This window comes from Helicoverpa armigera, chromosome 25 (genome assembly GCF_030705265.1).
Source record: "Helicoverpa armigera isolate CAAS_96S chromosome 25, ASM3070526v1, whole genome shotgun sequence".
Classification (NCBI taxonomy): Eukaryota; Metazoa; Arthropoda; class Insecta; order Lepidoptera; family Noctuidae; genus Helicoverpa; species Helicoverpa armigera.
Genome location: NC_087144.1, coordinates 1,182,341 through 1,198,560, shown reverse-complemented (window position 1 = coordinate 1,198,560; position 16,220 = coordinate 1,182,341). Strand labels below are relative to the sequence as shown.

Sequence of the window (16,220 nt, the reverse complement as noted above, 5' to 3'; positions counted from 1 at the left end):
GGTACAGTCGTTTACGAAAATACTAGTTAGGTATTCACGGAGAAATTATTAAGGAGTCAGGTAAAAAAAAATGAAACAACATTCAAAGCTTTTTATTATTAAATATAGTTTTTCATTATTTTCTCATACGTCTTTTCAAATTGACATTTACAGTATCTAAGAATTAAATACTCCTTACATATTTTCTAGCTCGGGGTACGCGGACAATAAATAAAAGTGGGGACTAAGAATGTAAAAAGAGGTATAATCTAGTATAATAATGTAAACAAAATGTGTGGGGAATTTTAAAAAAAATTATTGCTTCGCACAATGTCGACCAAAATAAGACGGAAGTAATGACACTCATAAATGAACGTTTAAGTCAAATTGATGAAGGGATGTGGGGTAATACCTACTTGTCGTACAAAAGAAAAAAGAAGAATAATTGACATGGAGTCAGAATTTATAATTTCACCTTGGAGAGTAGCGAATTCGAAAATTCATCATTTGATTTTTCAAGTAGCGATTCATAATCATTATAAATAAATAAACATAAAATTACGTAATAACTGTTTTTCTTTAAACACCCGTATATAACCCCTAAATAACTGTATTGTACCCGACTGTACCTCTTGTCACGCACACAAAGTCACTGAATATGTACAAGGGTTACCCACACATAAGGCCGCGCGCACGACTGAGTTGAGCTTACTATAATACAAACAGCTTTTCGTAATAACTCATTGAATTACTTGTGTTTCACTATATTTATTTTAATTTTGATACACTCTCGTTACTATAAGTTTCATCATTAATATACTTCATCTTTACATCTAAAACCTAATACAAATTCTCCATTCTCTATTCTAAAAAAAATTGGTAACGTTATTTACAGAAACGCTAACTTGCTAATCAATTTATGAAATAATTATCCTAAAACATACTAAGCAATAATGTTTTCTTGCAGATAAGCCGCGTGCTACGCGGACCACATCATCCGACCAACCTAAATCAATAAGGAAGGAACCATTCACTCATCTCTCAGAAAAAGAATTAATCGAAGAAGCTAACAAAGTCCGAGCCCAAGCCGACGGCATCACATGCACCTCCGACCATCCACCTGAAAAGTTCTTCTCTTTACCACACAGAAGGAAAAAGGACAATAGAGTTGGTAGAAGAAACAGTGACGAAGGCACACCGGAGAAAACTCCTCTTGGACGATCCACCAGCGATGTAAGTAATAAAAAGAGAAAAGAAAGGACATCGCTGTCAACTCTATTCCGAAGAGCGCAGACAAACAAGGTCCCTGATGCACCAGTCGTTGTTGCTACCAAGCCTATTACCGTTGTCAAGAGAAGCAAAAGTGACGTTTCTGATTTAAAGTCTAACACAAATCTTAACACCCAAAATAAACCAATTCGTAAAAGATCCGGCAGCGAAACTGAGGAGTTCCTAAAGTCTTTAAGAAATAAGAAGTCTCAGCTATCGCCCATCATTGAAAGTTCACCGCGAGAGGATTACTTCAAAAAGACGCCTCCACTAGACGTGTATCAAAAACAAAAGTCTGCGTTAAAAGAAAATAAATCTGAAGAAACAAAAGCTGAAGGTAAGAAAGTTAATCCCGTTGAAAAGCCGCCCAGATATAAAACTCCTGAAAAACCAGAGCCCAAGGCACCAACAAGGGCTAAGAAGAGCAAGTCACAAGAAAAGGAAAAAGAAAAATCCCCTCAAATAACTGAAACACCTAAACGGAAAACCGAAGTAAAGAAAACATTACTCGTGGATGAGATCGATTCGACAAAGAATAAAGATACCCATCCCGTTGAAGTCAAAGATAGAATTAAAGATAGTATAAGGAAAATTGAAGAAAACGTTTATGGTGATAAAGAAATGATACATAGTAGCCAGCAGCCACCTGATAAGCCGCCTTTGACTCGAGGGCATACGGTTGATCATTTAGTGCGTATCTTAAAGGAAGATCAGTCTTCACCACCTCCTAAATCTCATTTGATATCACCACCAAACGGGACGAATATAAATCAACCATTTTCCTACCTAAAACCAAGTGTGAGTCCTGATCCTAATCTATTCGCTAGGAATACCAGTCCTGATAGGGTGCCTTCTCCTGTTAATAAAATGGATAAGGGGATAGTGTACGCTCACGTGGTAAGAGACAATGACACTCATATCAATAACAGACTAAATAAACAGACTGTCCATAAAACTTACTCACCCTCCAGAGAAAAGTATGGAAACTTCTCAGATGAAGACGAAGGATTAGGATATGAAGAAAGACACAAATTCACTAAAACTCGTATGTACGATTACGATTATAAGAATAAAGAAAATGATAATTTCAATACATTTGAACCAACATACAACATCACAGACTCTCCTATCAGGCCTAGATTCAGAGAATATAAATTGACAAGCTTCGAAGAATTCGAACCAACATATGCAAACGAATACTCTCCGAAAGAGAAGTCGCCTGATTTGAGTAATCAATACAGAGGAAGAGGCGATGGAATGGACACAAAGAAAAAACAATATGAGCCAGAAACTACAAAAGTTGATTTGGATTTTAATGAGCTGAGTCACAGACGTCAGCTTTTAGAATCACGACTAAATGCTCGTAGACTCGATCGTGATAGAAATGTTGAAGAGCCTATATCAAGGTATTTACCTGAAGATCCCATATATGAAGCAGAGAAACGTATGCAAGCTACAGAAAGATATGTTAATGAAACAGTTCGTTATTATAGGAACACTTTGGAGAGAGATGGTTTTGCTGAAAGTAGTGTGACAGAGGATTACAATAAGTATGACTCTGATAATCATAAGGTTAAATACAACACTGAAAGCAGAACTTTCCAAAAAGTCCCAAAAGGTGAACTTGATAGACGTGAATTCATCGACAGGTTGGAGCCCAGGTTTAAGGGCAATAAGAAGGATTTCCCGCCTGAGCCTGAGTATGAGCCTCCGAGCTTAGAATCTAACACAGGCAAACCACTGCTCACCCCTGATGAATATAAAGAGAAAAAGTACAAAGCTAAAAAGCAACTTACTTCTAGTCATGATGTTCTTCAAACTGGACAGAAATATAAAGGAAAAGATGAATATTTCGGCAAAAGGAAAGGACATTACTCCTCTAATCCTGAAATTGCGCAAGAACGTGAAGAGGAATACGCTAACCTTCCGAAATATGCAGATTCTTATCACTCATTACGCAGAGCTAAGAACAAGGAGAGATACAAGGAAGAGTTTGGTATGAGACGACACGATTCTGGCGACAGTCGAGAATATTATCGAGATGATAGATCTCCCCGTCGCTATGATATTGACAATCGATTGGTTGATTCGGGGATTGAAAATGATTTCCGAAAAGACTCCAGTGGAGAGATACATAGAACCAGGCACAGGAGACATGAAAGTGATGACGATGTTAGAGACACTTCTTTATTTTTGGCAAGTGAAAGACAGCATACAGAGGATAATTATCCTACTGAACAGATTTACGCCAATGGCGAGTATTTGGCAAGGTTTAAAGATTACAGGGAGGACGGTGTCAGGAAGGAGTATAGGGGGCGAGATAGAAGTGCTGATGAAGGTTCACATTTTGATCCTAAAGTTAACAGATACGAGAAAAGTCCTAGCAGACTCGATGAGAAAGTCAGTGCGAAACCGCCAAAGGCTAAGAAGCTAACTGGACTTGAAAAGGTAGGTTCACACTTAACAATTTCGAGCAATATCTTTTGCACATTACAATCAACTTCTGGTAATATTAAGACTTGTTATACTGATAATTTTGTTGTTATCTCAATCAGATGAAGCAGCTGTTCTCTCGCGACTCTTCTAAGAAGAGCAAGAAAGAGAAGGAGACTGTCCAGCCAAAGAATCGCACACGGGTGCTCAAGAGCCCTGAACATCTTGCCCATGACGACTCCGACTATAGAAGGTAAGATATAAGCGATTGCAGTTAGTTTGACATTCAATGACTAAGGCATCAATCTCTTTCAATTAAAATCAATAAATAAATTCGTGCATAAACAATATTTGCATCAAAGTCACATACACATTCTAAAACTAGAAATATAATATAACAGACGAGCTAAACAGCAACATGGAATCAGGGCAGAACTTTCATCAGATAACACTAGAAGTGACATGAAAATCCCACGTGACGCATGCCCGCTCCCAACTGCGTTCTACATAACATGCTAGAGCGATGCGGTACGATATGGACACAGACTAATACTATTAAACGAAAAATGAATACTATGTATTTTTATAAATATATTTTCTCTGATCGGCTCGACTGATTTTTGTATTTTTGTGTGTATTCAATAGTGCCGCTCTGCATGCCATCTATTAATTGTTATGAAGTACAACTCCATTAGTATAATATGCTTTTGAATGGCTCTGTTGTTATAGTACTATTACATTTTATTTATTTATTGCAGCTAGCAGTTTTTCCTCCATCGCAAAGCTTTTCCTTAGCTCCTTATTATAATAAGACTTCCTTCCTTCTTAAGCTCTTCTCTAATGACGTGTTTTTAAACGAAACATTTTTTTGCATGTTTTATATTGTTTTCATATACGTTTAGGATTGATATCATCGCATCGCATAGCGTCACATCTTCGTCGCATTGTTTACTTAGGTGGGGCACTGAGTAAAGTCTAGGTAGCTGTTGTATACAAATAGATATTACTTAGTTATTCTAAGTAAAGTGAGTCACAAACAATGCATCAGTTTAGAAGCAGGAAAATGTGAGCGTGGTGCTCTATAAACGCGTGCATAGATTCTCCTAAGAAATACAAAATGAGAAAAGGTATTGTAGATTACATTAAAAGGAGTATAAAGTGCCTATATGAATGAAATGTAAAACAAGGACAGCTGAATCTATCTAGAATAATCTGAATCTAGAAGCTGACGACAATATACTTGCCAAAAGGCTAGGCAGATGTTGATAACGTGCCGATACCTAGTTCGATAAGGAACTTTTACCAAAAAAAACATGGGTTCGGTGTATTATTTGTATATGAAGTTATGAATAGATTCAATCAAAATCGGGATTTTTTCACTACCTATATCTTCCATGAGCTATCATAAACATCTATTGTATCCAAAGCAAGAAAGTTCAAGGGCCATCTCGCATTGTTTCTAGTTTCTTATTCCTAAAGAACATTTTCTTTGCCAATTAATTTTATACCCCAACGCCAACGTATTACAGTTTATTTTTACTTGCCTTTCTCCATCCAGGTACACCGACCCTGAGCCCAGTGACATCGTGGTGAAGAAGATTGAATACGACTACAAAGCTGATGAGAGGAGGTACAGGAGTTCCAGGGAAGACCTGGACAGGTACAGGAGCTCAGACCCTCGCGATAGTGACCCTGAGAGGAAGTACAGAGAAGAATATAACGGAAGGTAAGAATTTATGTGTTTAATATTGAATTTAATACAGAAACTAACTGTCTGTATACCAGTTTTAACTGAAAGCCTACAAAATATCAAGTTCAATGAATTTAAAAAATTAAATGAGATTGCTGTCATAATGACCGTGATATATCTCTATTAGTTTTTCATGCGACCAAAAATTAATTTAAATTATGACATCATTTTCATGATCACCTTAGATATGACAAGACACTAAAAGAAGACAGAAGATACAAGGAGCGCAAAGAGGAGAAGAGACGGTACCACTCTTCGGACAGGGAGAGTGACCGGCAGTCGAGACCTTCTGATGGCGAGAGTGACCTGAGGAAGTCGAGGTCCAGACCATCTGATGTCGAGAGTGACCTGAGGAAGTCGAGGTCCAGACCTTCTGATGGTGAAAGTGACCTCAGGAAGTCGAGGTCCAGACCTTTGGATTCACCCGCTTTGGTAAGTACTTCTTTTTTAATGGGAAATCATCAAATGACCCCTCCCTCTGTGGGTACAGCGGGAGAGAATGTCAGACTCTTACTGACTAAAACCGTTAATGTTCCTTCTTAGGCCCTTTATTTGAAAAAATCTGTAGAGGAATACATAGATCCCTCTCAAAAATCAATAGAGGAATACGTCGATATATTATGGGTTAAAAGAGAGTTAAATCTGACAACTTGTCTGATCAAGGGGTAACTAATTACCCAGGTAACTAGGCCGAGGAGGTCAGATAGGTAGTCGCTCCATATAAAACATTGGTACTCAGTTACATCCGGTTAAAATGGTAGCCGATCCCAACATACTTGGAAAAGGTTAGGCAGTTGATGATCAATCTATACATATAAATTAAATGGAGCTTATGGTATCAAATAACGCAAGTATTTAGAACTGAACAAAGAAGTTAACTCGATTACAAAAAGATAAGCGAGGGCTTAGTATGTAGAGCAACTTACTTGAAGTATGAATGTGACTGTTCAAAACCTTGAGATCAAAACATTTGTACAATCTTTAATCCGCTGGCCATCAAGTTTTGTTATCATAAAATGAGTATAAATTGCCCAAGACATAAATATAGATTGGCCCACAAATGCGTCAAAAGAAAGAAAACGTCGAAATACTACTGTATCAGGCAGATATGAGAAGGTAAAGAGGAATATGTGTATACGCGAATGGATAGAGAGAGGAATGCGTTTATGTATAAGAGGAAGTTTGAAAATGGCTGTCTTGGTACGGCAGGATTGCCCTAAATAAATTAATAACAAAAACTGAAATTACATAGTCATAATATAAATAGCCCAGGGAAAACTGATAATATAAATTGCCCAGGGTAAAGTGTTAATTGTGCCTCGTCCAAGTACAGAGCAATGCGGAACAGCGGTCGTCATTCACAGCACAATATTCCGAGGTGACCTATCGATGCTAAAGGTCGTGGGTTCAAAACGAGCCACTACCATTGTAACTCACTTTGTGAATTGAGGGGAAACGCAACTCATGATTAAAAATTTAAAATGTATACTTTGTTTCATAAACTCTTATGGACAGATCATGGAAAAAAATATTTGAAATTTAATTACCTACTTTTGTTAATAGTCTTAACCACTTCTAGTGAGCTATTAGGTGTGATTCTTAGGCTAGGCTGTTTGTCATTTTTGTGGACATTGAAGTATGTACCGAACTGTTTCTTTTAATATCCTTTAATTAAATGCGAATTATATAATAAAACTTAAAGCGACTGAAAAAATAAAACTTATGTTGATATCGATAATGACTGCTAAGTAAAGAATTGTAATAAGTACAAAACAGTTATGATATGAGCATTGACGCTTGCGCTAAGTAAATAACACAGCTGTATCCTTCGACAAACTCTCACCTAATTTAACAGTCGAGAGATGATATAGCGAAATGATTCGAGTACCATCAGTAAGTATGATTACACAAGTGTTCGCATTACCGGCGCGGTTCGGCCGTCACTTGCTCTCTGATTGATACCTGCCGACTGCATGCTGCAGCGATGAAGTCTTTGTTTCATAAACTGTGTTTTATGCAGCACTCAATGCAGTTGGTAAAAGAATAACTGGAACAGTTCTGAAGATTTCGGTGTATTCAAATTTCTTTTTTGTATAGAAGGACGGCCATAATAAAATGTGGCTGTATGTTGTGGTTTGACGGAAAATAGAAAAACTGATTTATGGAGATACCGACGAGGGTCTTCATTATTTGTCTAGCCTTTTCCTAACTATATTGGGGTCGAATTCCAGTCTAGCAGTACATGGAGCGAATGACTTTCTCAACCTAACCACCTTGGTAACTAGATACCTCTTAGTAAGACTAGTTGTCTGACTTTCTGAATTTTATATCCACTACAGTATCAGAATGATTTTTGTCTGGACTAATCCATAAACTAGAAACAGCTGGCTAGTAAAACTATGGTAACACCAACTCTTGAGCGGAAGTAGTGATTAATAAATTGAAATCTGATGATTGAACGAAAAAAATACGCATTTTCTCTTTCATAACATTCTTTAAATTCATCGTTTATTTAACGAAAAAATTGAAAATATTGTTTCATAAAATATTGATACTTATTTCGAATGCAATCAATGCGACAATTAAACCGGCGGAGTATTTCAACACCGCTCCTAGGCGACTGCAATATTTGTTTATACTCCAAGTTATATGCGTCAGTGTTTCACTCTGAGAACGATTATTTGTTTGGCCTCATCATTCAGGATGAAGATGAATGGTATTTAACACATATAACAATAATAAGGTAATTGTCCGGTGTCAGGCCGACTAAAAACTTTTATTGGAATCAAAATTTTCTTAAACAAACTGCCGGCCGACTATTTAGTCTGCAGTGTGAGGGTAGTCTAAGGAATATTGACGCTTCTAAGTCATTTTCATTTACTTTTTCAATTGCTGCAAGCTTTCTAACTCCTTTCCTTTCTATAAACATGGATAAAACTTTTCATAGTCATGCATGACATGTGTTGCTAGGGAGTCTTTGCGCCACTTCTTCTTCCCAGCAAAACACACTGGAGGTGATGATGAACGTGCTGCGGGTTGTTCGAAAGAGATACCGCGGCCCTGGTACATAAAAGGCCTATGACGGAACACGATGGTTTTTAGTCAGTAAGAGTCTGACACTCCCTCACCGCTGCTAAGCCACAGCGGGAGGATCATTTGATGATTTTTGACGTCGTTAAAAAAAAAGGTGATGATGAACGTTTTTGGGGGCTCTCTCATGTGATTTGACACCCGAGTGCTTTTCAGCTTATGTTGAATAAATAATTTTTGATTTTGAAACCATATTTCCTCGTTTTTCTTTCATTATTGAAAAACATTATTTTAAGTTACTTAGTTTTGTATACCAGACTTTTAAATTGACTTTTAAAGTAAAACTTTTTTATGAATTTGTCAATAATTTCCATTGAAAACGCTGCATTCGATAGCTTGAGGTACCAGGGCTACATGAAAGTGAAAGTTAAGTGACAGCCTGCGCTCCTGGTCGATATAAGAGGTGGCCTATTTTGAGCTGCAACGCTCACTGTTTTTACTTTGAAAACTAATATTAACAGAATTTATTAAAAGATCGATATACTTAAAATCGAAATGTTTGTTTGTTGCCTGCTTAAAAATAAAAAAAAAAACGTTTAAGTAATCCTTTGAAAAGCGTGGCGTTATTAATATAAAAACTAAACTCTTTTTGCAAGACCAATCAATTTTAAACCTAAAACCATTATCCAGGACACGAATACATAAATCAAACAAATGTAACTTCCCAAGAAATTGAATTTGAGACATTCATTCGTATTATATTCAGATGATTATGAAAAGATTAAGGATTAGCCTTAAGAAGACTTGCCATAAGCGGCGGGGTCACTGACCTGAGTTCAATGTCGTGTGTTTGACACCGACTGATGTCATACATTTATTCTGCAGCATTAAATTCGGTGTTCGCGATCGTTAAATAAATACAAAGAAGGTGTATACGTAATGGCTATTAAGATAGGTGGTTTGGGGTTAACTTACTCATCAAAATACGATAAAAAATATTTTATGAAGAATTTATTAGGTACGATTAGGTTGTATAGTTTATTATTACTACCCCCTTGGTCTAGTGGTCGATTCCCAGGCCGATATAGCTTTATGGGTCTTCAAAACTGACAAAAACTGCCTGTCGAGGTAAAGGTGAGCGTGTGAGAATATTAGACTCTTGCTGAATAAAACCCACCATGTTCTTTCTGGAGCTTTGTTTACCAGGGCCGCGGTGCGGTGACTCTTTCGAACAATAGGGTAGTGTCCAGGGTCGAAATAATGAAATAATATTTAGTTAAATGTATTATTAGTAGTAGTTAATGAAATAGTATTTAGATAATCAAAAAATATCGGATACGTATTTTTTCTTTTTTTAATTAAACATAAAATGACAAAGATACAACGCTTCAAAAACTTGGCCTTTTACGTCACAGAGTCCTGAAAATTGTAGCACTTTGTGACGTCACACTGAACTTTAATACGCTATATCTTATTTAAAAAAGAAAAATACGTTTTGCTTATAATGCTTATAATGCTTATAATGTTGGACAATATACAAGACGGACTAATTATTATTTTTTACCCACGACGGAACGGAGCAGGTATATGCGTTTAGGGTGAGAGATGTGCGTTTGTGTGTGCGTTTGTGTGTGCGTTTGTGCAAAGTAATGTTCCCTCCTATCTTCTAAACTAATGATCTGATTTTGATGCGGTTTTCAATAACGTATTTGTGTTCGATGAGTTCATGTTCTTAGACCGGTGTCATGACTGTAACTCACTAGGGGGCGCCACAATATTAGGGCAAAACAGCAAAGTAATGTTCCCTCCTATCTTCTAAACTAATGATCTGATGTTGATGCGGTTGTCAATAACGTATTTGTGTTGGATGAGTTCATGTTCTTAGACAGGTGTCATGACTGTAACACACTAGAGGGCGCCACAATATTAGGGAAAAACAGCAAAGTAATGTTCCCTCCTATCTTCTAAACTAGTGATCTGATTTTGATGCGGTTTTCAATAACGTATTTGTGTTGAATGAGTTCATGTTCTTAGACAGGTATCATGACTGTAACTCACTAGAGGGCGCCACAATATTAGAGCAAAACAGCAAAGTAATGTTCCCACCTACCTTCTAAACTAATGATCCGATTTTGATGCGGTTTTCAATAACGGTTTTGTGTTCGATGAGTTCATGTTCTTAGATAGGTGTCATGGCTATAACTCACTAGGGAGCGCCACAATATTAGTGCCAAACAATGTTGCAATATAATCAAAACGTCTGATTACAATTCTGTTTTCATCAGCAATGTGTACGTGCTTAATGCATGTTCCCAAATAATAAAAATTACGCTACAATATCAGTGCAAAATAATATTGCAATAACATATTATATAGACTATAATTCGTATATGCTCTCTAAAAAGTCTGAAATAAAATTAAGCAAAATTAAAAATTTTGAAAAACCCCCGACGGTAAAAATCTTATTGAAAAATAATAAAATAACTCAAAACCCCCGACTTAACCCAATTATATAGGAATAACCGTCGGGGGCTGCCTTTTCTATATGAAAATTCAATAATTAATTGAGTGTAGGTATTTTATGTCATCGTTAAACATCTACAATTCTTCAATAATTGTATTCACGACACTAGGAATCCTTTAGCTGGTTTAATGGCAGCCCCCGACGGATATTCCTATATAATTGGGTTAAGTCGGGGGTTTTGAGTTATTTTATTATTTTTCAATAAGATTTTTACCGTCGGGGGTTTTTCAAAATTTTTAATTTTGCTTAATTTTTTAGAAAATAGCCTATTCCTGTGCCTATATTTAAGTATCCTATCGAGGTAAAAAAAGGTTTACAGCCTGTCTCGACCGCAAACCACATCTCGACAATTAGAACCTTCGTGCTAAACAATCATTATTTAGTAGTGAGTTTGTTTTGGATCCCGTTTTAAAACAGACAGCTGTTGTAAAAGGCTGTTTTTAAAAAATAACATAACTTGGTTCTGTTCAAAATCATACATCCTTATTATCTATTAACCTAGCAATCGTCAATTTAAATAGTTTGGCAGAAGAATGGCGAATTTTGGTCCCGTAAATAGTTTCGTCGAAAAAACCCAAGTTTAATACTTATTAAGTTTATCGTTTCAAAAAGGTTAGGTGACTTATTTATTAATCTAACCATCTATTTCCCGCAGTTTACCAGCATCTAGCACCCGTAGAAAAAAACACACCGTTACTAACTCACAACGTACGTTTTCCCTTCTACAAACACATAAAATATCAAGTATATAATGTAGTATATTCTTCTAGTTGTTTCCCTAAATATCAACCGCGTCTTGAAGTACCTTCCAGTCAGCTATGTTGCCAAAAATGATGACACCGTATGTTAATCAGAGCAGGGTTTGAAACAGAGCAAGACGTGTCACGACCATTATGTTCAATTACATGTGGTTTGTTTTCTAAATTGGAACTTGTAAGATGTTGTTTCTGCCTTCACGTTAATTTCTAACGTGTTCAGAAAAAGGTGTAGCTGGTTGCCATTTTTTGACACGGCGCCTTTGAGATAAATAGGTAAGAGGCACACGGCAGACTAAACAGTCGGCCGATAGTGGCTCGATGGTAAGAAAAATCATTTCTTTAGAAAATCATGAAGTCGATTAACACAGTTTATACTACCGAGTGTGGATATTGAGAAATTATTGTTTTGTAACTGTTCTCTTATGTCAATAAAGAATTTATTTTTCATCAAAGTTTTTAGTGGTTTTAAAGCAAGCAATTTTTTACCCATAATAATGGCCAACTTCCGAGTGGCATCGTTCTTTCAAGAGAGCTGTAGGTGAAATCGCAGGGCTTTATTATGTTTATTTACTTCGAAACCTTCGTTATACCAAAATAAGCCAGTTGAGGTCATAGACCATATGGTGGCTGTAAGGTCAGCCGCACAACTGACGATATATATTCCAGATGCTGCTTCAATAAGTGTAAAAATTAAAATGACTTATTCCTTTATCATCAGCCTTTTGTCGTCCTACTGAACACAGGCCTCCTCTCACATAGAGAAGGATTGAGCGTTAATCACCAGGCTCCCTCAAGACCTTTGATAGTTTCAGACATATTTCTTCCTTTTACATTTTTCCTTCATACTTTTAGGCATTGGTGTCAAAGATATACTTAGAAAGTGCTAAGGACATAGGTACAACCTTATAAAAGTTGCATTTGTACTTGCCTGACATAGAGTCGAATCCATAGGTACACTCATACTTGAGAGGTTGGTGATTTACCCACTTGGCAACCACGGCTGTATATTTATCCCGTGAGTATACACAACACAATACAATTACCTATTAATAGGTATTATTTCTTTAGGGGAAGTAAAGTTTTTTTTTATGTAAGCCAACATTTTTGACTTTGTTCGTGTTTCGAGAATTACTGATTTACCTAAGTAGGTATTTTTAGACCTCACCATACAGTTTACTATCTTATCATATCTCTGCGTTGTGAGGGTCATTGAACTTGCAAGGATGTTGACATAGACAAGCACTATCGTATCAATGACCAAAGACAATGAGTGCTTTGACCTTACCTACTTGCGAATAGATTCAGATTTAAAAGTGCAAAATGATAATACCTACTCCATTTGAGCAGACCCGTAAATACCAAAATAATAAAATTCGGCTAAAAAAACAATGTTTATACAATAGTAAGAGTTACTTGACCAATTGAATCATTAATTTTAGTAGAAGTTTATTTGTTTATCGAGCCTATTACGAATTGATCACTTTCTATTGATTTTTATATGACTTAACTTTTAATTGAAATACTTACCTACCAACATTTTTTTTTGTTTGCTGGTACCCCAAAGGCTTCGAAACTACTGGGCCGATTTTGAGAATTCTTTTACTGTTGGAAAGTTACACTATTCTCAAATTATATAGGCTATATTTCATCCCGTTGCGGGAAATAATTGCTACTGGACGCGGGTGAAAACGCTAGTACATGATAAAATCACTAGGCAGATGAGCGCATAGTCACGAAATACCTACTTATAATAAATATCACAAACAGTGCCCCAACTTCAGCGTGCTTCGAGTTTCAATCGCCACGATTTTTTGCTCTTCACCGCAGTCCGTCAGTAACTATCAACCATAATTCACTTTTTTCTTTGTAATATTAGACTCATGAAATTAGATAAATAAATATAAATCAGACGTCTAAGATGTTCTAGTAAAAAGTTCAGCTTTTATTAGCACTTACTTGATTGCTGTCATCGTCTTTAGGGTTCCGTATTCGACTACGGGACGGGTATGAGCTACAATCGATAAACTACGGAACCCTACACTGAGCGTGGCCCGACACGCTCTAGGAGAGTTTATTTATTATTGATTTCGTACACAAAGAGTGAAAACGGATTTTTAAATGCTAGGCAATAAATAATTTTTATATAGGTTCCGGCTGCTGTTCCCCGCGTCCCGTGGACACTGCTTCTACTACTACCCAAAAATATAGCCTGTACCAATGCGACAGTGTAGCTTCCCACCAGTGAAAGAATTTTTCAAATAAGTCCATTCACTTCGGAGCCGGTACTGTCCAAACACATAAAAAATCCTCTTTATATTATTAGTTCAGATCATATAATTCTTTATCTTATTCCTAATTACGGACGCAAAAAATCTTTAACTTTTGTGTATCTTTCTCAAGTACTCTAGAAGAATCATTTACGTGGACGAGCAATGTCATTGAACTTGACTTGCTAACGCATAGCGGGTATGTTTAATATGATGATCTAACAGTGCAAAAACTTATGTGTGAACAGCACACATAGGCGTTTTTGTTACATGATGAGACCATCAATACATTCACTTGAAGTCAAGTGTAACGCTTGCCTAATGAATCCAGAATTTAATAGGTATTTTCCACTCAATTGACGAATTTGCGCTTTACTCAAAAGACTTAACATCCAGGTTCACCGAAAACATAAACTTAAATTCATACGACACAATACAAGCATCTCAGTAATTCAAATATTTTCAGGCTGAACGATACCGCGAGAGACGCAGGCTAGCCACCCCGAGCCCGACGCCCTCCCCCCCGCGCAGGCAGATCGCGCCAACACCCCCCGCATCAGGGAACTGGTTCAAATCCCTCGACAGGCTCACCAGGAAGAAAGGGAAGAGTACTAAGGTATAATGTTAATGCTTTCTTTCATCATCATCACCACCATTGCTAGATATAGGCCTCTTCCATTCATTTCCAAAAGGACGGACTAAAAGAATGCATCTAGCGACTTTTTTAGTGAACACATTTGTACTACACATACATTGGCACCAAGATTTATCTATCATCTAAAAGCGTTTGGTTTTAATCTATTCATACTTAGATTCGTGTCCTCTGTGACCCTGTAGTATTTTTTCCGTTTCCAGGTGGAAAAAGAGAGCATAATAACAACAGAAGACGAAGCTCCCCGCAAGACGTATCCCAAACCCGCCAAGCCCTTAACTTCACCAGCAAAGAACCTCCGCTTCTTCGGCGACACCGACCCAGACTCTGATGCCAACGTGAAGCCGGTCAACGAAACCAAACGCTACACACACACGAAACACGGCACCTTGAGGAAAACCATCTCAAACTCCAGCACAGGACTTGACGAAGTAGACCACAGCGAACTGACGAACAAGAGCTACTCCTTATCAAATCTCCACAGAGAAGACAAAAGCGAATCGCCAAACTCAAAACAATACAAAAGGAACCTTCAGAATATATCAGAAATTCAGAGTAATTCGGAGACAGAGAGTCAGTTTGATAGGAAAGTGAATTCGAAACCGCCTATCAGTCCGTATGAGAGGTCCAGGAGTCAAAGCAACTCGAAGACGTTGAAGGGATCTAAGGGTGACGTGAGGAGGAGACACGATGAACGGGGCAGCTCATCTGAACTGAGAGGAAGCAAGCAGGAGCTTAGCAGGGAAATGAAGTGAGTAATTTCATTGTTTTTGAATTTATGAAGTAATGTATCACATTTCATTGTTTCGTATATTTAAGAGATTTTGTTATTACACATAATTTTGGGATTGTTAGTCGATTGCTTAAACCACTGTTTATTTGTATTTTTAATTTCTTCTGGAATAGTATTTTTTCAGCTCTTCCAATGTTCTTACATTTATTTATTCACCATAATCGTTATACAATGATGCACCATAGATTAAATTATAAATATCGGGACACCTTCACACACGATCGGTTAGCAACATGGTAAGCTATTTATTAGCCTGTGTTATGGGTGCTAACACAACTGATAAACTACATATACACTTTATAAATACATATTATAACATAAAAGCCACAGCCAACAAGTATGCTCATCACACAAATGTTAACCATACCGGGAATCGAACCCGGAACCATCAGTTCGGCAGTCCGGCATGGTGACCTTTGCGCCAACGAGGTCATAACACATTGTTATTTTATCCCGTAGCTGAACGCAGTCTAAAATCTTTGGGTTCATTATTAAGGACTGTCTTGTATTCCGCAGACATCGCCGTAGAACCCCCGTCACGAACTCCGGAGAGAGCAGCACCGAGGGAGACTCCAGCCACCAGTCACAGCGCAGCGTCGTCTATCTACATGCTACTACAGGTATACTCACATAATTATTATTACAATAAGAAGAGTATAAAAACTTCGTCATGGTACCTGACACTGTAGCTTACGTGTTTTTCTTGCAGTCTTCATTCAAAACTTCAAAATTATGATGAAAAATAGGCACAATATACGAAAAATT

General features: G+C 37.1%; 1 protein-coding gene across 1 annotated transcript in view; it reads left to right on the top strand.

Annotated features, from left to right (window-relative positions):
- Blo (bloated) overlaps positions 1–16,220 on the top strand; it is a 78,497-nt gene that overhangs the window by 60,831 nt on the left and 1,446 nt on the right. Inside the window, exons 4-10 of the mRNA XM_021335806.3 lie at positions 947–3,696; positions 3,804–3,934; positions 5,240–5,407; positions 5,617–5,863; positions 14,477–14,626; positions 14,866–15,413; positions 15,972–16,075. Of these exons, the coding sequence (XP_021191481.3) occupies positions 947–3,696; positions 3,804–3,934; positions 5,240–5,407; positions 5,617–5,863; positions 14,477–14,626; positions 14,866–15,413; positions 15,972–16,075 (4,098 nt within the window). The remainder of the gene's footprint in view (positions 1–946; positions 3,697–3,803; positions 3,935–5,239; positions 5,408–5,616; positions 5,864–14,476; positions 14,627–14,865; positions 15,414–15,971; positions 16,076–16,220) is intronic.